Source organism: Cebidichthys violaceus, unplaced genomic scaffold, assembly GCF_023349555.1.
Source record: "Cebidichthys violaceus isolate CVI_PGR_0920_01 unplaced genomic scaffold, fCebVio1.0.p SCAF_32, whole genome shotgun sequence".
Lineage (NCBI taxonomy): Eukaryota > Metazoa > Chordata > Actinopteri > Perciformes > Stichaeidae > Cebidichthys > Cebidichthys violaceus.
Genome location: NW_027176506.1, coordinates 2,908,640 through 2,929,716, shown reverse-complemented (window position 1 = coordinate 2,929,716; position 21,077 = coordinate 2,908,640). Strand labels below are relative to the sequence as shown.

General features: G+C 42.5%; 1 protein-coding gene across 3 annotated transcripts in view; it reads right to left on the bottom strand.

The window, feature by feature from the left end:
- Nucleotides 1–4,839: 4,839 nt before the first annotated feature.
- septin12 (septin 12) overlaps nucleotides 4,840–21,077 on the bottom strand; it is a 55,285-nt gene continuing 39,047 nt past the window's right edge. For all 3 annotated transcript variants that reach the window (XM_068724755.1, XM_068724758.1, XM_068724757.1), the window contains 9 exons: nucleotides 20,340–20,714; nucleotides 18,742–18,870; nucleotides 14,836–14,917; nucleotides 14,441–14,578; nucleotides 12,715–12,832; nucleotides 12,390–12,485; nucleotides 11,352–11,448; nucleotides 10,161–10,212; nucleotides 4,840–8,543 (listed from right to left, as the gene is read on the bottom strand). In XM_068724755.1, the coding sequence (XP_068580856.1) occupies nucleotides 8,378–8,543; nucleotides 10,161–10,212; nucleotides 11,352–11,448; nucleotides 12,390–12,485; nucleotides 12,715–12,832; nucleotides 14,441–14,578; nucleotides 14,836–14,917; nucleotides 18,742–18,870; nucleotides 20,340–20,714 (1,253 nt within the window). In that variant the 3' untranslated portion in view covers nucleotides 4,840–8,377. The remainder of the gene's footprint in view (nucleotides 8,544–10,160; nucleotides 10,213–11,351; nucleotides 11,449–12,389; nucleotides 12,486–12,714; nucleotides 12,833–14,440; nucleotides 14,579–14,835; nucleotides 14,918–18,741; nucleotides 18,871–20,339; nucleotides 20,715–21,077) is intronic.

Sequence of the window (21,077 nt, the reverse complement as noted above, 5' to 3'; positions counted from 1 at the left end):
AAAGGCACGGTATAATATAGCTTCTCGTCTTCCAATAAGAGAAATGTGTGTACAGGGTTATGAAACCACTTGTTTCAGCTCTATTCTCTCTGCATTAGGGTTCTGATCATATTGGGCTCTTAGATTGTCTATTTGTTGTGCCTTCATTTCGGATGTGAGAGGGTACGTTTGCTCACAGAATGGTGCTTTGTTTTGTAGCTGTGCTTCACATTACCGCTTTTATTCGCCCAGTCCCAATGCCCCCCTCACGGACTCACGGACTCTGAGGCGCTCCAGCGAAGTCCGTGAGGGTCTAGTTCTGTCCCACTGTCAGATCGTCTCTCTGGCAGACATTTTGAGCCCTTTATGAACCCTTTCCGTAAGTCAGCATTAGATGCTGACTTTGCCCAAGGAAATTACCCACAAATCATTGCAATGTGTCGTTAAACACGGGTAACCAGTGAAATCATGGAGCAGTAAAAAAAAAAGGTAAACAAAGAGGACGGCTCAGTGTGTGCAGCCTGTCTTATTATATTTACTCAGAAACATTAAGGGTTAAAGATGGAACAAAAAATAAACGTGAAATCAGAGGATATTAATTAATTTATTCATCAAATATTTGATTTTGTCATCGAAGATGTTTTAATTTAAGCCCGAGGGTCCCCCATTTGGACGCAGAGTACATAAAAACTTAAGAGAGTTTTGTGTTAAAAGTAACTGGCAGAGAACCCACGAAGAACGAATATAATGATGTTATAGTTCTGCAGAAACCTCAGCGTCCTGGGAACAACATGAACTCGGTCACTTCTACATGAGACAAACACATCTCCCATCAGCCAAGCAAACAAATAACAAAATATCATAAATCATACTCGATATGACTGAAAAAGACCGGAGAAAACAGCTGCTACGCTCCGTTAGCAACGTGCTACCTACGAACATGCAGCATAGAGAAGCATGTCCGCTTGACGGAGATTACGGACATATCTTCCATTTCTCTCTCCGGTAAACCATCGCAGAGATATTCAGCTTCGAACACAAAAAGTCACACAGCTTTCATCGAATATTGTACTCACTTTTGGTCGAATCTCAGCGAAAAAATGAAATATCTCCGTACTTCCACTGCTTGGTATGTCCAGCTGCATGTGCTCCGTGTGAATCCGTTCGATTCGTGTCTCTCCGACACTCCTCGGCTTCTTGGGAGGGTTGGAAGCTCAGCAAATTAGATTTCAGATCTGCCATCAGATGGGACGTTTATCATTTCCATTGGCTAATAGTGCTGTCAATCATCTAGCTTTCAATTCCAGGCAATTCTATTGGCTCCTACGGTTCGAAGGAGGTCTTAATGGTGAAAATCGGAGAAAGGGGGGCTGAGATACAGCCCTAAACAGAGAGAGTGGGCTGAATCTGAAGCAGTATGTGACCATAAACTAAACAACTAAAAAGGGCTTAGAAAGAGCTTAAAACACTCAAAAAAGGTCCAATCTTCTGTGTTTTGATTCATTGAACATCAGGAGTGATACATAGAAGTGATATAGAGTGTTTTTGAATTTAAAAAATACTTTTTTATTCAAATATTGGAATATTTAATCAGTTTTTTAATTTTATATGCTCTATATGTTATAAATGTTTCACTGTATCTATGTATAACTGTGTATAGAGAGCATTTATCAGTTGTTATAAGAGCTGGGAATATTTTAAATCTTGGATTTCCATAATTTCCAAAAAACAATATCCTGAAATTGCTGTTTTTCAAGGGCGAGCTTTTGAATTTTCCAAGTTGTGCTGTGTTCCATCCTTATCTTATGTAAACCTGTAACATGTATACTGATATTTCCATGACTTTTCACATCTTAAAAATATATAATTTTTTTTAATTTTTTTATTTTTAAATTTAATTATACACTTAATTAGGTATTTCTTATCTTTATTCGAGCTGAGGCCTGCAAATAGGCCTCGTTTTTAAAAGGTTAAAAACAAGTAAATAGATGAAATGAAATCACCTCTCATCTTGTGAGGAAAGAGTCTGGAAGACGTTCAAATCAGGAAGTACAAAGTATAAAATAAATACACAGAATTATACATCTTATTTGTTGTCGTTTTCATGATAACGTGATATGTTGCAGCAAAGTGCTGTCCCGTTCATATTTACACCATTTCAAGCCCTCACAGCCTCTCACACTCAACCACTTAGCAGGTGATGTCAGTGAGTCCTTGAGGGTCCAGGGTTTGAGGCTGTAGGGGGACACTGGGATTGGGCCAATAATTTCCACCGTCTCTGAACATATGAGACATAATGGTTTTAAACCTATAGGAGTCTGTCCATTCTTGGTTAAAGGCTCTGGTTAAGCTGTCCACATTTCTCTTTTTGGAGAACGCCATGTGAAATAACTCCTCTGACTCACGTACTGTTCAGCCTCTCGACGGTCTCTCCCTCCTGTTTATATCTCACTCAAGCCGTGACGCATATCAGAATACACGTATTTGATTGGCTGAGTAGCATCACGTGATGTGATTTACAAAGCATGTAATTGGTCGGTGTGTTTCCTGGACCGCTGAACGAGTACCTTAAAGGCTAGAAAAGCTGTGGCAGTTAAAATAGAAGCTCTCCGTCAAAATGTAATAAATCTCATTTATCTATCGGTTACAAGACCAGGTCTGGATACAACGGCGTCTGGGTCCGGAAAAGGTTCGCCTATTAGTGACCCCTGTTTAATACTATTGCACTGTGTTTACTGTTACGTACCAATCAACCAGCCACATTCCTTGTATGTGTAACATACTTGGCAATAAACTGTTTCTGATTCTCATTCTGATAGCGTGTGCACCTTTAACCTTTAGGGCTGGACATTCAAAATGTGTGACTTTCCTTTCCACAAAAGTAACAAACAGACAAACTTCCTTAGACTTTGGACCACCCCCACCAAACTCCAGAGACTCACCCTCGGGTGTGGTCGGAAGACTTTTGTCCCCTCCTTGCAGACAAGAAGGCCTCCACTAGTTGAGCAGCTCTCTAACCGTTCTGAGGACTGTGTTCCTTCACCCACACTCTCACTTTGAGTGACACTGTGCCGAGTAACTGCTCCAGGATCAGGCACTCCCGCTCCTTTTACTGTCTTTTGTAATCCAGCATGGATGTGTGGCTCTCGCAACCTCTGACGTTACATTTCTTCATTTATCTCATATTTTGCCAACATGGCCTCTAACATTACCATTATCAGTGTCCATTGACTCATTCAAATCTGTAGCAACATTCAAGGTTAACCAGTCAGGTGGACCATCTGTAGGCAGTGGCTAATGCTCAAATGTTTCTAGATATTGTTCAATATCATCTTCGTCATCCAATTTTGGAATGGTGGCTCTGCTCCTGGTGGCTGGCCCAACTGGCGAATGTCTGTGCAAAAAAGGCACTGGTTATATTAACCAAACGTCACGATGACATCAACAGCAAGCAGACAAGCTGAACAAATACCTGACACAACAGCGCACAGCAAGCTGTTACCAAAAACCCTCAAGAGTTCTCACAGGCAACGCCTAGTGGCTTTATACACCCCTCCTGGCCTCACCCTAACTGGACTGAACCATTGCATGGGGGTTAAGAACACAGCCCGCTGAAACCTGATCCACGACAGGAACATAATTCAGCCTAGTTGCCAATGACCACAATGACTTTAGAAAGAAAAAGGGAAAATCACAATTAGAAAACACCACCATGGTTAATACACACTGCACAGGAATGGATAAGGAAAAGTTTTTGTTCATATTGGTTAAGTTAGAAATAATCTTGCGGTACCAGGAGATCTCTGCCTACCAGTCGTCTTGGGAATTCTAAATGCAGTTTATATAACGTTATTACTAAAACGGCCGCGAGAATGGTCGCTAACAAACCCAAGCCCCTTACGGGTTCTGGATTTGGACAATCACTACTGTTATTGGTGTAGATGTGTAGTCCAGTTGGACGGATGAATCTCGTCCTAACGAAAGACATTTCACTAATGACAAACTTAGAAGTCATTTTCTCCGGCGATTGCGGCTGAGACATCCCATAATGCATGTGGCGGAGGGGAGGAGCTCCTGCTCGGCAGCCGGACGGACAGCTCCAGGCGAGAGGAGGGGCTCAAATACTAGTGTTTTGTCACGGCCCTCTGCGTCTAAAATGATGGCGTGGTATAAAGACCCAAACGACCCGCACAAGTCTCAAGACCACACAAGTCCCATTCTGGAGCCGGTTGCTGGTGAGAGGAGCTCTGGGATGGATTACATTTTTTAAAGTTTAAACAGCAGCAACAGTGAGTGAACTGTCTCTCTGTCAGCACGTTAGACCTAAAGCTGCAGTCGAAAAGTCTCTTTTGCTTAGGAAGGTTCCTATCTGAGTGAAGTGACCTGGACGTATATCTAAGCGGCAGCCATGATAAGAACGGCTCAAATGAAAGATGCTTCAATGCTTTCTTTTTTACATCCTTTAGCATAGGATACACTGGACCATCCTTTGTGAAAGGAAATAAGATAACATTTAAAGTGACGCACCATTTGGCGGTCAAACAAAACAAATGATTTAATAGTTATTTTTCATAACGTCACCAACAAGCTGGTTTAAGTCCTATTCTTCGGATCAATCTTTGTATGTGTCAACGATGCGACCTCGATGAAGACCGTTGGTCACAGAGTTCCACCAGGTTCTGTGCTTCATCTTACTCCTGTGTACTGTTACTTGAGGTTACTTGTGGTGCCCCTGGTGACCTGGGCCCCTGTAATAGTTGCCTAATGTTGAGTTGGTACTACATCCTCAGAGGTGGTGCAGTGGGAAAGACAACAAGGTGGCCTGACGCAGTAGGTTTATCACAATGACTTCACACTGGATTCAGAAGGTGACAAGTATTTATTTGTAAATCAACAGTGTTAACATGTGTATCATCAATACTATAAAAAAAAGACAAAGACATTAATCATACAGGAACTATTAGTACATGCTGTGTATAAAATACAATGAGGGAGGTTGACACAGAGGCTCAGAATACAGAGCAGAGAAACAGAGAATGTGTGACATGTGATCAGAATCAGAGTGGACTGTGACTGTGGAGGCTTCGGAGGGAAACGGACATTTTGAAACCAGTTAGTTGAGCCATTACATAAAAAAAAGGAAGATCAGGTGAGACCAACACTAGGCCTGATCATGTTCAAGTGTTCATAATAATTTCCACTATTACTTCACACTGTAACTGCTAACATATTACCACGGAGCCTACTCTCACTCAAGATTATGTGCAGTAAAGCTGCAGAAACTGTCTACTCAGCTTTTCTAAAATAACATCTTCTCGTCTTCATTCATCCATTGAAGGATGCGTCACCGTCTCAACGTTAACCATCGTTTAAATCAAATCAGCTGATAGAGCTGATCGACATGTTGACAGGTCACAGTAGAAAAAGTATAGGTGTACATAACATGAATAACTGCAGTATATGTGGGTCTATGTAGAAAATTACAGAACACATGGCTTTATTACACGCTTTTTTTCTCCCCCAGAGAAACTCTCAATTCCTCTCAAAGGGTTTGTCTTTAAGTCATGACAGCTAGCTAGCTAGCTGGTAATAGGAACAGTGTGAAGGTCTGCACAAGCACAAAAGTTAGACCTGAACCTGGTCCGCACCTGCACCTTCAAGACCCAACCTGACTGAACCCGACTGTGCTGCCAAATTTCAGAGCCAAACCCCCGAGACCCAAAGCTTAATTTGCTTAATTTCCTCGACACTGCCCGTTAGCTGCTGGGCTACACTGGAGACGCAGCTTTTCAATGACACACCTTATCAGGAGATGGCACTAAGGCACGTTTTTGTCGTTTTGTCATCCAAGAACAACTTTAGAACAGCTGAACATCTGGTTTCTGAGGAACTCCAGCGGTTTAACTTCTCGCCATACTGCAGCATCGTATGCTGTGTTCACAACCAAAACGCGACACGCTCACAGCTCCGTGAATCTGACAGAATTCACCGCGTCTAACAAGTCACATGTCGGGGGAATTCCTCTGGTTTACTAGTTGTGAACTCAAAATGAACGGGATATGCTGCGACTTAATTGCAATAAACATCACAATAATGCCGAAATAACTAAATGATCATGCCATTATCATGTCTCTTGAATGGACTTTGTATCAATCAGTGCTAGGCTATGCTAACATTGTACCTGCACCATCAACACTCAGAATAACACCCCCGAGTCATGAATACAGCAGCTGTATCTGTGGTTTACATACACACACACACACACACACACACACACACACACACACACACACACACACACACACACACACACACACACACACAGAGACACACACACGATAATTTTTGTCCTCGATGTCTGAATCAGAGTCAGTGACATGAGGAGAATCTCAACGGCGATTGACTTTTGCTTTACAGTGTCATGCAAATGTCTCGCTCCAGTTGGCCTTTGCATTGATAATTGGCTTCACGTTTGGTGTGAACACCATAGGTTTACTCCAGGGTGTGTCAGAACACGACGGCATCTCTGTTACTTCCGAGCAAAGCCAACCACTGCCAGCAGCTGTGCTCAGACATGTGACACACTTCGAACTCTCGACCCGAGAGGCAGTGAAACACTTCTGTTACTCTTGAGCGGGTCAGTACCAGGACTGTCCCTTCCAGCACATCAAAACAACGCCGCAGTAGAGTGCGGGTGAGGCGGGAAGGCAAATGTAATCGGACCACATCTAAAGGCATCTGTCTGTTCTGAACAACAACAGAGGCGGGATGCGATGAACTGAACGAATTGGGATTATGGCACCGACGACCAGGCATCACCCAGAGTTCAGAGCACCCCTACCTCACTGAGCTTTATTATTCTCATCATTCTCATCCACAACATCCTTTGTTTGCATTAAAGCAAGCAGCACAAGCTGACGAGATGGTTTCCTGTAACAGCTTCTAGAGTGTTGTGTATTCGGGCTGTCGTTGATGCGTTTAGGCAGGACGGTTTGAGTTTAGACACGGGTGATAACTATGTTGAAAGTGCGTTACGAACGTCTTGCACAAAAACATTGTCAAATGTTTTAGTGGCTGAATTCTAAAAGCATGAATTGGTTCAGCAAGAAAACCTAATCAAAAATAATACTGTGGATTTTGCATATGATCATAATGCAACAGGTGCAGTGCAGCAGCCTCTCACACAATTGAAATAATAATTTCTTCAGTCAATGTTGTTGAAATGAAATGGAAATATAGATTTCTATTGATGCCCATTGTTTTAATGAACGCTTCTGGCTGTTCAACTGGACTGCAGAGATCAAATCCACTAAAAACTGATGCTACATGAAAAACACCACTAATTATAAAAACTGTAGGTTATAATTCTGCATCGACTATCCTTTCCTTAACCTGATCTGACTCAGTGAAATGTGAAAATGAGATTTGATCATGATCAATGACCACACCTTCAGCAGACAGACGTTACTCATCACTAGGCCTGTCTTCAAACTAATGCACCTCTGCACACTTTCTTTACTGGGTTCAATCCTGAGCAAGATGGTAGCGCATTATGCACTCAACCACATAATAACTAGCTTTATTCCATCCATGTCAAATAATAAACAGAAGCCAATTACCCCAAAACATTTTAGTGAAAGAGACGGATGGACAAATTAAGCATTTTTCTGTTGTTTTGGCACTTAGAATGTGGACCTGCAAGCTTTATGAAAAAAGGTATCTTTAACACTTGTGTTTGCCAAAAACGTTCCACACATAAACAGCGTCTTCAAACACACACAACCTAAGCAAGAAAGACACACCGCATGGACAAATATTCTGCAGAAAGTATGAGGACACCGGAGCGTTTCACACCTTTCATGGGGCTTTGATGCTCTGCTTTAACAGCCTCCACTCTTCTGGTTTCGGTCCTTCCACCAGATGTTGAACCTGGCTGCTGGAGGGATTTGCTCCCTTTCAGACACAAGAGCATTAATGAGGTCCAACACTGATGTTGGGTGAAAGGAATGGTCTGTCCACATACTTCTGTCCACACATTGGTGAGTTTATATAGCCGATACCAAGATGCTTAGGCACCATTGTGAGACTCCTGCGCCCTGTATACGTCACCATCCTTCCAGAAAATATATATATGAGCTCACATTGGTTTCACACACATCCATATTTGATGCATTCATTTTGTATTGTAACTTAATTTCTTATTTAAAAACAATCCGCTAGTTTGTCCCGTAATGAAAAAAACAAACGAAAAAAACCGAATAAAAAAACAATATAAAAAAATTCTCCATCTCAGTTTTTACTTGAGGAAAAGGAAAAATAGCTTTCTTTTTCCACCTCTCTCATCGTGATTGGATGAGGAGTAGAAGCAGGAGCAGGGAGGAGGCGGCTGATGGAGAGATCAGAGGTGGCTGTCTGATTCACATTTGTCAGCACATCTGTTCTCCAGTGGCCAGGCGGACAGTCCCAGTTCACTGACGCTCATGTTGCTCTCATTGAGCCGCTGCACACGGTAGCTCTCGTAGTGGACGTCATGTGTCACGTCTTTCAGGTCCTGCAAGTGAGACCTTTGCAAAAAAAAAAAAATAGAAAGATTGACAGTTGGATGTTCATTTACTACTCATTTCATTAATCTTATACAGACCAATATACAATTCTTGAAAGTCCCAGTGCCCCAGCTGTAGTAAGCACGTCACTACAGTGATTGTGTGTTGGGTGGCCTACACTCAACGCCTTGCCTGAGGACATGCCTAGACACTGGAGCTGTTGTTATGCCTCCTGTGTAGACATGGTGGTATTGATACCAAACCTTTAGCAACTGAAGCGAAGAACACCATTGAGGAGCGTTGTGGTTTGGCACACAAGGCCAGCAGAACCATACTATCTCCAAACTACAACTACGGCCTCGTGGTTGTATGCCTCTGCCAACCAGTACAGTTGCAGCTTACATCCACGTCTGTCCAAAATGTCTTCGCTTCATCATTTGGGCTTTCCGAAGCTATTTGACCATCCATTAACTATACTGGTCCACTGTCCGACGGCCAGTAAGGGATCTCACTTTGCTCCTCCTAAATCTTGACCACGGTTCGGAGTTTCCTTTCCGCCACCAGAATGATCATTTAATTGGAATAAATGGAAAGAGAAATAAGGACTCAATAGACAGAAAATCCAAGGAAACAGACGGCACAGTGCGTGACCATAATCTACGTTTTCTGGTTCAGACATGTCAGATCAGAGGTGCATTATTAACCTTTTTCTTGTCTCTCTTCAACAAAGCTGTGTATTATCATGCACTTACCGAGGTCTTTTGAGAAAACCGACAGAAGTAGTTGGATACATTTCACAAACGTTTGGACACCGCTGACTTACAACACTTCAACTCCACCATGTGTGAATGTGTGTCGCATAACACCTCAATGACTTTTAGAAAGACTAGAGGGAGCACTGTGACGAAGACAAGGGTCCTTGAAAAAGTCACACCTCAGTAGAAATTGATTAACGACAATGATGGTTACATCAATTTGACTACAGTGTTTGAGGTCATTAAGAGGTCATAATGAGGCTAGGGTTACAGTAGGGATTTCACGGTATCAGAAATTTGGTACCAATACCAATATCACAATTCTCGATACCCAATTTGATACCATGGTAAAAAAACAAACAATAAATTTCATGTACTCTTTTATTACTGTTTGCATGCAGTTTTTCTTCAAATTTATTATAAATTCATGATGATCCATCTCAAGTTTCTCATGATGAACATTTCATTTCCCTTGGCCTAATACTCATTTTTACTGAACAGAGTCATGATGTAACTTAATGCATCCTCCGTATGTTAACACTGCCTGTACGTGTAGGACTGTGCTGTATGCTGCCCGCTAACAGCTAAAGCTACTAGATTGGTTGTAATGTAGCATTATCAGGGACATTTGCTATTGTCCCCAAGACGATGGGATACTGTCTCGAGCCATGATCCCTGCTACCTACTGCGCTACAGTAGAAAAACCAGTATCGTCATGTTGTCAGTATTGGCTCTTGTGACATCCCTAGGTTACACTTCAAGAACTTTAGTTAGTTTGGCTGCCAAAACTGAGCCGGAACATGCCATTTATGGTTATTACAAATTACTCTCACATCCCGTCTCTTTTATGTAGAACAAAGTGTAGCAGCACGGTCAAACTCACCTGATGAGTAGATCTCTCAGGTTGGCAAACTCACAGTGCGCCACGTTTTCAACTGTGGAAAGAAAAAAATGATTTTACGTTTGACTTTGAAAAGCAGCCATTCACATAGAAGTAGACTCGTTAAAAGAATAAGAAGACCTTGTGTTGGGCTCATCAGGAGACTTGCGTATCTGTATGTTTCAATAAATATCACATGACCAAATCCGGCAGCAATCGTACCCAATGGGAATGATGTGAACGTGCATCGTCTGTGCTGTTATACTGTAACACAGGTCCTGTGTTATTGTGTTACTCTTTTCTTTATTAACTTAATTGTTATCTCCACCATTTGAGAATGTGCGTCCATTAGTGAGTGAGTGTGCACCTCTGTGTCTGTCCACGTCTAATCTCGCATTTGTCTCACAGAAATATGTGAAACTACCTCTAAACAAGACATTACATGGTGGCGGCACAAAATGTGTTCAAATTGCCAAGACTTCAGTTTATGTGCTTATTTTAAGCCCGACCATGATGCTTCTCCATCACCACCACCAACACCACATAATGGTTCATGATAAACGGACTTGCTCCTTCCTATTAATCCAACAACTCAAAGAGCTTCACAACATTCACCCATGTGTAAACTGTAATGGGAAAACTATATTTTAGTACCATGAAATGTTTTAAAAGATGTACAACTGAGAGGGAAAGTGAGGAACACAAACACTGACAAAACACAGCAGTCCTGCAGAAGTAGTACATCAGTTTTATTGAACACAGTGTCGTGTTTCTCACGGCTGGTCACACACTCCCACTTCAGAAAGAGGAAGTGAAGACACAGTGTCTTCTTTTTCTGTTTGGCAAGTTTGAGACAGACCAAAAAACCATCACTGACTCCCAGTTAACGCACCTGGCATGTGTTTAGATAAGAACGATAGCCAGGGTACGAAAACATCTACTCCCTGTCTATGTTTATCCCAAGGCGTGAACTCGTGTGCATAAAATGGTTTGGTATCTTGTACGATGTTGAACTTTTCACCACAGACACTGACTGAGGTGGCTGTGGTGCATCTTTCCCTTGCAAGCGAAATAAAATAGAACAGGACAACTTTGAATCATTTGAAGACTTCATTATTTTCTTTGAATTTGTGAACAAAACTCTTCTCCCGATTTATCATTAGATGTTTTTCCAAAACAAAACTGATGCTTTACCTTCAATGATTCCCCACTTTGTCTTACGGCCCAACACCTTGTTTCCATTCACCTGGTGCTCCTTGTCCGTTCCCACCACAGCAAAGGGAATGCTTTCCTGGACACACACAACATGAACAATGATTAGTATATTTAACACATGAGATCGACAGTATCAGCACACTACGAATTTACCAAAGCACTGACCCATTTACTCTCACATTCACACCTACGGGCAATTTAGAGTCATCAATTAACCTCAATAATGAACCACTATGGATACTGTGAAATAATCGTTTCGAGGAATTATGAGCAACTTGTATATTGACCTTGATCCCAACCTCCTTCTTATTGTGTGCATCCAAGTTCCCTTCAAGTAAAGTGACCAAGCAGACTCAGCAGGCTAGGGTTAGGTTCAACACAATAGCTATATAAACTAAACAAAATGAAGGTTTAAAAATTAAATTTGACACAGGGTCTCCCTAAAAGACAACAACATTAGCTGGTGAGTTGTAATGAGCAAAGTGGCCTCTGCCTTCCGAGCACGAGCTCCCTTTATAAAATCTTTCATTCTAGTGCAGCACAGGCTTCCTGGTGCAGTCCTTGTTTTGGTTCTCATGTGCCCCCCTTCCCTCCAGGGCGGGCACAGCAATATGGCCTGGGCCTCCAGCAGAGTGGTGTCGGTGTTGGCTCCTGGCGGAGCAGCGAGGAGAAGCTCTGCTCCTGGATCTCCGACTGCAGGTCGAAGGCTGCAGTGAAGTCGGATCTGGGGTCTGGTTGCTACTGGAGGCCTCGCTGGCCTCTGAGCTGAAGGAGTTTCTGGTGAACCTTGATTACCCATGATTACATCTGATTTTGGACCCAGTAGCACCGATGATGAGCATTAAGTATAATTATGTAGAAATAGATCTTGTTTACTTATATTGGTCATATTGAGGCATCAGTTTAATTTGACACTGATAACCAGTTAACAGTAACTTTCACGCAATCTATATCTAGTGGAATGAAGAGTATTGGAAGACAATTCTTGCGACTCGGTGACAGGAGAGGAGACGTTACCCTGATTCGGTCATTGAGGATGCGTTCCTCGGAGTCCTCGTCGTACTCTTTCTGGGGGTAAACACGAATCCCATTGGCTGCCAAGTCTTGCCTTATCTGTCAAAGGTTAAACACATGTCAAATGGTTCTGTTTGATTGGTTTTCACTGAAGGTTACATGGTAAGGCTGGAAATATGTGGGCTGGGCACATGCATGACTTCAGGCAGTGTAGTGTGGTGCTCAAGCAACAAATGGATTTTGTTGCACAATCAGAACAGAATTTGAAGGACACGCAAGTGATCTAAAGAAAACCAGCTTTAGTTTGTGTGTACGTGTGTTCCCTCACCGTCTCTTTGAACTCCTGTCTTTCCTCAATGGTGAGTGTGTCGGCTTTGGCGATGACGGGTACGATGCTTACTATCTTTCCCAACCTCTTCATGAACTCAACATCGATGGGGCGTAGCCTGGAAACAAACACAGATCTCTGGTCAGTTTGGACTGTAATGGAGGTCTATGGCACAACAGTTTAAAAAGGTGCATTAAGTGGACATCGTCATAGCCAAAAGCTATTTCCAGCCATGCTAGCATTTAGCCATGAATGCATTGCAAAGTCAGTCTGTCAGCCTGCCTGTCAGACGGTCCACCACATGATCCAGGCTAAAATATCTCAACATGAAAGACCCCATGATTTTTCCTCTAGTGCCGCCATGAGGTTTTGTGTGAAACGTCTCGACAACTATTGGATGGTTTGCCATAAATGGTGCTACAGTCATTCCATTCATCCCTCAGAACAAATTCTAAAGACTTTGGTGATACTTTGGTTTATGACCAAATACCTGCAAAACTAATGACATTCTCATCTGCCTGAGCTGTACTTTGTGTTCAATGCTTATGTTAAGATGGTGAACATGGTAAACATGATCAATTCTGACTGGTAAACATCACCATGTCAGCATTTTTATTGTCAGTCCCACAGAGCCACTAGCATGAATGTGGGGTAACTTTGGTATTTTTCAACCCTACAGTATTTCCTCATGTTTTTGTGTCTAAGTGACTAATGAGGACATCACTTTATGAAACAGGTCCAGTATTGAGGGAGAATGCTGCAGACGACAGACACTAAACAGGCTGTCATCTCTCAGGGAAACTCCTCACCGTCAATGTACGTCCAGTAAAAGAGCTTGTTGTTGCCACTGACAGCTCAGATTGTTGTTTGAAGTGTCTGACAACATTATGGAAATAAAAGATTTTACCTTTTACTTCCTGTTTGTTAGTGTTGGGACTTCACCATGTGGGGTGAAACAAAGAGAGAGGCCTAAATGTAAAATTGAAAGCCTAAACTGTGGAACTGCGCCAACCCTCCATCAGGCGTTAAAAATCCCCAGCGTGTGAGATTTAATTAAAACCACAACACTGGTGCCTCATTGAATGTAACCCACAGGAACCTCAGGGAGTCCCTGTAACACTCCCATGTAACACAGCTATGACATCACCAAGGGTATATAGACCGGCACGGAGTTCCATTGTGACATACGTTGCTAAAAGGAGGTAACAACATTGGTACGTGAAAAATAACCTAGGCAACAGTCCCCACCTTGCTGGACGAGCAATAGACTGTTTTTGTGTTCACGAACACGTGGATCCAAAAGGAGAAACGGATAACTTGTCCCGTGCTCCTCCACTTAAACCTGCAGAAGGAAGATTACAGAATTCCCGGATTCTTCAAGTTGACATTTGCTGCTTTCCCCATTGCGTGTTACGGTGCCCAGACAATAGCCTTAAGTAGGAGGCTAATGTCTGGGCAGAGATAGGCCATAGTGTGTTTTTGTAACCTTGTTTGTTTGTTTTATGTTTAACTGTTCTGTTCAAGTAAAACCTTGTATTTCCATAGTGTTGTGACACTTTTAACCACAATGTGAGCCGTCAGTGGCAACAGCAAGCTCTTTTACTGGACGTACATTGACAGTGAGGAGTTCCCCTGAGAGATGACATTACAGCCTGTTTAGCGTCTGTCGTCTGCAGCGTTTGAAAAATACAGAAGTTACCCTTTAAGGTGGATTCCGCATACTGACCTGTGTCCAGTGGCAGGGATGAAGTAGATGCAGCAGTGGACTCTGCTGTCTGGTATTCTCTTTTTGCGGTTGATATGAAGCTCCTCTCTGAGGTATTTCTCATACTGCTCGTTGACGTGCTTCACTATGGGCTCCCAGCTGGAAAGAGTCACTGAGTTGGTATCATTCTATATTTCTCTTATTGTTAATGACTAAAATGAACAACCTTTATTTTAATCATTTTTCATGTCACCCCAAGCCTATTAGTTCCTACTGAAGACATACAAATATGTACTTCCATTCTATCAAAGACGCCATCATTTCCTAAAACTGAACTCAATTATTCATAAATACTATGGCAGCTAGATCTGGAAAGCACTATTCTCCATTCTTGTCTCCACCCTCTTACAACTCACCAGTTGTCGTTGTTGATCTGGTCTCCAAATCCCGGAGTGTCGATCACTGTCAGCTTCATCTTCACCCCCTTCTCCTCAATCACTGACAGAGAAGGACAGAGGGGGAGGGATTACATATTACATGTGCAGTAGTTATAATTTAGAACATTAAAGTAACTTTCATTGAAATGTCAGACAGGTTTCCAATGAAGAAAACAGCAAAGACACTAAGGTACACACAGATATTACAGAAAGCTGGTGCAAACTGTCTATTTAATTTAAACATGTGCTGTTGTGTCTTACACTGATCACATCATATTGTTGAGTAGTAGCAGGGGATTGGAACCAGGCTGCGTTATCACCATTATCTTGCAGGATCAGTTGGGTAAGGCATATACTGTGGAACCACAGTGTCATGGTTTTCAATCCATTCTAGGATCCCATAGTGTGTTTGTGATGGCCCTTTAGAAGCACACAGGAATTTCCTCTGAGTTTAACCTGATCATTTAGGTTTTCACTAACCGGCAAACAAGTAACAATTTGAGGCTAAGCCAGCGAACTGACCAGTACAACACTGGTTCACACAAATTGAACCAGAGATGAAGAGCTAACTATATTTTGTGCCTGTAGAAAATACATGGGAGTGCTGAAGTGCTGGTTATGTCGATTTGGACAAAATTCTTGGTACAGCCACAATTCTCTAAACCACAGGTTCCCAACCTGGGGACCAATGATTCACAGGGGGTCATGAGGCCTTCTTGATCTTAAGAGCATAAGACAACTTATATACTTTTGGCCTATATCTCAACATGTAATTCATTTATGTGAAGACAAATAAATGAAAAGTTCTTTCTAATTGGGATTATTATTTAATGACATAAACAGTATAAGGGCATGGTGACGACCTGAAAAACAAGCGTAACAAGTGTTAATTCTTTATGTGTTTTGTGGACAGATATTTGTATATTATTTTTCAGTAAACTTGCAACTCTCAGAATATATTTATCATTGTCTGCCTTTCGCTGGGTTTCTAATGGGCTTTACGGTTGCTGAAGGTTCACAACAGCTATTCACTTCCGTAATTCTACTGGATCTATCGACAGTGAGGTCAGCATGGCCTCAGACTGAGTTTTGGGAAATGTTCAGGAGTAACTGTAAATGTTTAACTCCAGCTTTGAAGATTCGGGAAGTTTCCACCATAAGGATTTTTACAGAACCTGAGCTGGTAGAGATGAAGACTGTAAACGCCTCTCAGTTTGTCCCTGCAGCAGTGTTGATAGATGTCAAAACTCCGAAACGGATAATTGCCTTCACAAACAAATTAATGAGAATAACGATATACTGTAAAAATGACCTTATAATGTTTGACCTGTGATAACAAACTAAATGTCAGCTCTCAGAAACACAGACCTAAGATCCAGTTTCATTCTGACTGTGGAGGTAAGCCCCACTTCCTTATGTACTTTGTACTCCCTGCACTGTGGTCCAGAGCAAGTGAGCTTCCTACTGATTTTAGAGAGCTCTTTGAAATTTTGTCTTTGAGCCATGTTCTGGTCTGGGTTCTGCACTGAACAACACATCTAAAAAGCGAATGTCCAGGTCACTATATAATTACCTCTGGATAGTTATGTCATTTTAAGACTTTTACAGCCTCACCATCAAGTCACTATTTCCACTTGTAATTAGGAAATATCACAATATAACGCACACACTGGCTTGACCTTTATCTTGATTACATTATGACTTTTCCTTGAGCTCGGTAAGGCTCTAAGAAGGGAACAATCATCAATATGTTGGTTGTAACCGTTGCTGGGTTGACATAAGGGTGCAATGTGTAAGATCTGGCCAGAATGTTAGTTTAAATCATTCAACAAATGAGCTAAGATTATCAACAGATCGTGGAGAGTTACATCAGTGACGTCTATGACGTGTTGCAGAGATATCTAGTGATATGAGCACCCTAACCAGCTAGCCCTGCCTTGCCCTGTCATGTCGTGTACAACTTGTATCTGGAGAGGCGATAGTAAGTCACTGTAGCGTCCAGTCTGTCCTCAGTCCAACATGAGAGGACATAGAGAGCTGCCCTGAGGGCTTGTCAATGATACATCCATGGTCCGTGTGCTTTTTGAGCTTACTGGATTAAATCCAAAGTGACTGGGCCGAGAAAACAACTCCGTCCTCCCCACCGCCAAAAGACTACGTTGCCTGGAGTAGGGCAGGCAGTGGCTCCGGGAAACTGACCTTCAGTGAGTAGTTAGCCAGCATGTTCAGCTCATGTTTGAAATGTTTACTGAGGTAATAAATCAAGAGAGAAGTAGAGTCATTTTCTCATAGACTTCTATACAACCAGAGGAGTCGCCCCCTGATGGACATTAGAGAGAATGCAGCTTTACGACACTTCAGCATTGGCTTCACTATTCAGAACTTGAGTTTACCACCTGGCAAATTAGGTGACCATCAACAGTGACTTATCTTAAAGCTAAAGGAGTCTTTAAATTTAATGAATAAAAATCTGAAAACACGATTGTTTGGACAACAAAACAAGACAACAAAGCAACAAATCAATCCAGCATCACTGCAGCTCTAACATGCGTATTCCGCCTCACACAAAAGAGCATGAGCCATTCAAATATTATTCACATCAGAGGGAACAATATTAACCATATCATAAAAATGACACGATACAAAATCTAACAGTAGTAACGCTACTGCAGATGTAAAAACACAAAAGCAGTTCACTTACCAAAGCTGCTGTTCACTTAAAGACAAAGAAAATAGATTCTACACCAAGCAAAGCGCAAAAAATGTCATAACTTCTTACATATGTTTCAAGTTGAACTCTTACTAAACACTAAGATCTGCTAAATAGCTTTCTGTTTGACAAAAGTCACGCTGGCCCACTGACCAATCACGGCGCACCTTCATGCTGACGTACTTAGCAGACTACCTGGGTAGCTCTGACACGTCAAAGAATACGCCCAACATGTCAAACTAAAGATCTGATTGGTTGAAGACGATGACAATCAACAATATCGTCCCCATTTACTTAATCTGCAAAGGCTTCCTAGAGGACCTCGGGCCTCTCTCCTTACATAGAGACATAGATGCTAAATCTGATTGGATAAGAGCTCTACTTAAAACAAGCTGCACTGGAAGCAGAGCAACAGAGGAAGACAGGAGCTGTGCAATGAGAAAATAAGCTAATGGAGAAAAATAATTATAATACATGTAGTGTATTTATGAAAAATTATTGAATTATAAAATAGCTATAATTTTTGTGATTCTGTTTAGGCCAGCAGAGAAGGCTTTGCTGGCCCTGACGGCCCACCACTGGGTTGTATGAGGTACTCCTCCATAATCACTGTACTACAGTACACTGTTTCTACAGTAGATAGAGTTAAGGGGAAAAGACTCAAGTACCAGCACGGGAACAGTAATTGAGTTCTCGTGGAACCTGGAAGTTGCTGGTTGCTTGCTCGATGGATTAGTTGCTTTGCGTTATTGTGTGACCTTGGATAGATGGATACAATGGCTTCAGCTCCCTGTCTGACTGCAAGGTAAAGCAGTGAAAATATTTAAAATAGATAAATACATTTAAAGGGATTTTTAGGTGTCTAAAATACGTTCACAGCTGTACATGCCTGTTTGTTTCTACAGTAGTAATACATTGACAAGGAGGAGTAGCTCATACAACCAGCCGTCACAGCCCAAGCTGGGGGTCCTGGTCATGAGACAAGAAGTGAAAGGAAAAGTGATATGAAAGTAGGATGTGAGCACTGCTCCTATTAGTCTTAACTTCTTCACACTGGCCTCAACAAATGTGATTAGTTGTAGAGGCAAGAGGAAGACTGGGAGTACAGAAACACCCACACACACACACACACACACACACACACACACACACACACAGGGTGTGTGTGGACTCACCGTGGCTGACTGAATGCAGCTTGACTGTTTTGGAGATCTTCTCTTCGTAGTTAGGCGTGCAGGACTTCCGGCTGACTTTGGACTTGAACAGAGTGTTGACCAGCGTGGATTTACCCAAACCACTCTGACCTGCAGACACATAGAACCAATGCTTTAAAGCATTCAAAACCAAGTGTGTAAGAATGTGTTGTATTTAGAGTTGTTTCAATACCGATACCAGTGTGGGAAATTCCTCTGATACAGCCTAAAATGTGGGATCAGATATCAGCGAGTACACGAGTCTACACATATATTTTTGTTTTGAACACAATGGTATTGGAATGGTACCATCGCCTGATACTGATAATTCAGTTAATTGAATGGGTATCGTAAGGAACAAATAGTGATCTGAAAACAACTCTAGTTTATTTCTGTCATGTCTCCTTAGGACAAAACAAACTCTACCAACTATACGATCAATGATGAATTAGAAGCTGAGAGACACAACTCCCCAGATCCTTTCTTCACCGTGGAGGCATGAGAGAAAAACAAAGTTATCTTCAAGAATTCAAGGTAACAAGAGGTGGGTCATTGGTGGGTTAGGTTTAGGGTGTAAAAACAAAAACAAAAAAATATTATTATTATTAATAGAGGGAAACGTCCTGTTTTCAATCAAACAGCAGGGGAAGTGTATATCAACTGTGTGTGTGTGTGTGTGTGTGTGTGTGTGTGTGTGTGTGCGTGTGTGTGTGTGTGCGTGTGTGTAGCAGGAAAGAGCAGACAGCTCCAACTCTCAAAACCACTTCCTCCTCACAGAATCATACTTCCTCTTCCAATACTACATTACCATTACCCACACCATCACACACACACACACACACACACACACACACACACACACACACACACACACACACACACACACACACACACACACACACACACACTCTTGAATGTGTGCTTAAGGTCTGCCACCTGGTTGCTATGTTTGGAGTTTGACGCCCAGAAACGTCTCAAACACAGCAAAATTAGACAATGCAGAAAGAGGACAGTGTCTCTGCAGATAGTGACAGTTAGACTGTTTAGGTTTGCCTGGATATCATGAGAGCAGTTCCTTTTCAAACCAGTGGAGAGAGAGGACAAGAGGACCTGATAGTTAGAGCAGATTCAGTTCTGCCAGCTATGCTATGCTTTGCTGGATCAAAACGTCACTGGATGATTTCAGGTTTTCATCTAGCACCAGTTTATATACACAATCCTCTGCTCAGAATTGTTCTGAATGTTGTTCCCGATGAAGACCGTTTTTTTCTTTTTTTGATGTTTGCTCAATCACTGCAGGAAACTGAAGTCCCATGACACGACCGGTTGGTTACATGTCGGATGTCAAGGAAATAGCCCTCTGCTGCATGTCGGCCCCCCGTCTTTCCCCTTTCCAATCTATCTGTCCTATGAATGACCATTTCTATTCAACAACGTCACAGCCACTCAATCAGCTCCCTGATCAGACGGAGGAGGTCCGCAGACAACACCCTCTACTGACACTGTAGCCAGTGTGCACCTTTCATCAGCACAATGATGATGGAATGTGATCGCGTACAGGCGCTGTGCGTCAGACTCACCAACCACCATGATGTTAAACTCGAGGCCAGCCTTCATGGTCTTGCGCCTCATCTGGTCCAGCACCGCCTCGATGCCCACGTAGCCAAACAGGTCAGTTCCTCGGATGAAGCTCATCTGCAGGCCTGGCACAGACTGGCACAGCTCCACCTTCACCTCGGCCTCCAGCTCCATCTCCACCTCCATCTCTTTCTTCATTTCTCCCTCCTTCATTCCCTTCTCCTCTTTTGCTTTCAGAGAATTCTGGGTATTCATGCTGGCCGGTTGTTCTTGGCACTTGCCCTGATCTTCTTGCTCTTGTCCCATGATGCCCGTCTCCTTCTCCTCTCTCTCCTCCATTGGGCTGTGCAGGTCCGTCTCCAGCTCTGCAGCAGTTTCTGTCGGTAAAGGAAGAGTTCAGACATAGTTTCAACTGATTTGGCTCTGCAGCAGCGCATAGTTTACGTTTGCAACAATAATCAATATCTTCATTTCTACAACTAGAGAAGTGGTCTTTGGTGGACTTGTAATTACTATGACTATTACCAAGACCCAATGTCTTTAATCCCTACAACTACATGTTCATTCACCCATTCACACCCATTTATACACTGATGGCAGGGGCTACCATGCAAGGTGCCACCTGCCTGCACACACGTCAGCATGGACTAGCAAAGCTGGGTATTGAACCACCGATCCTCCGATTGAAGGACGACCCGCTCTGTTTCCATGGAACGCGGCGATAGAACATGTGAGAACAC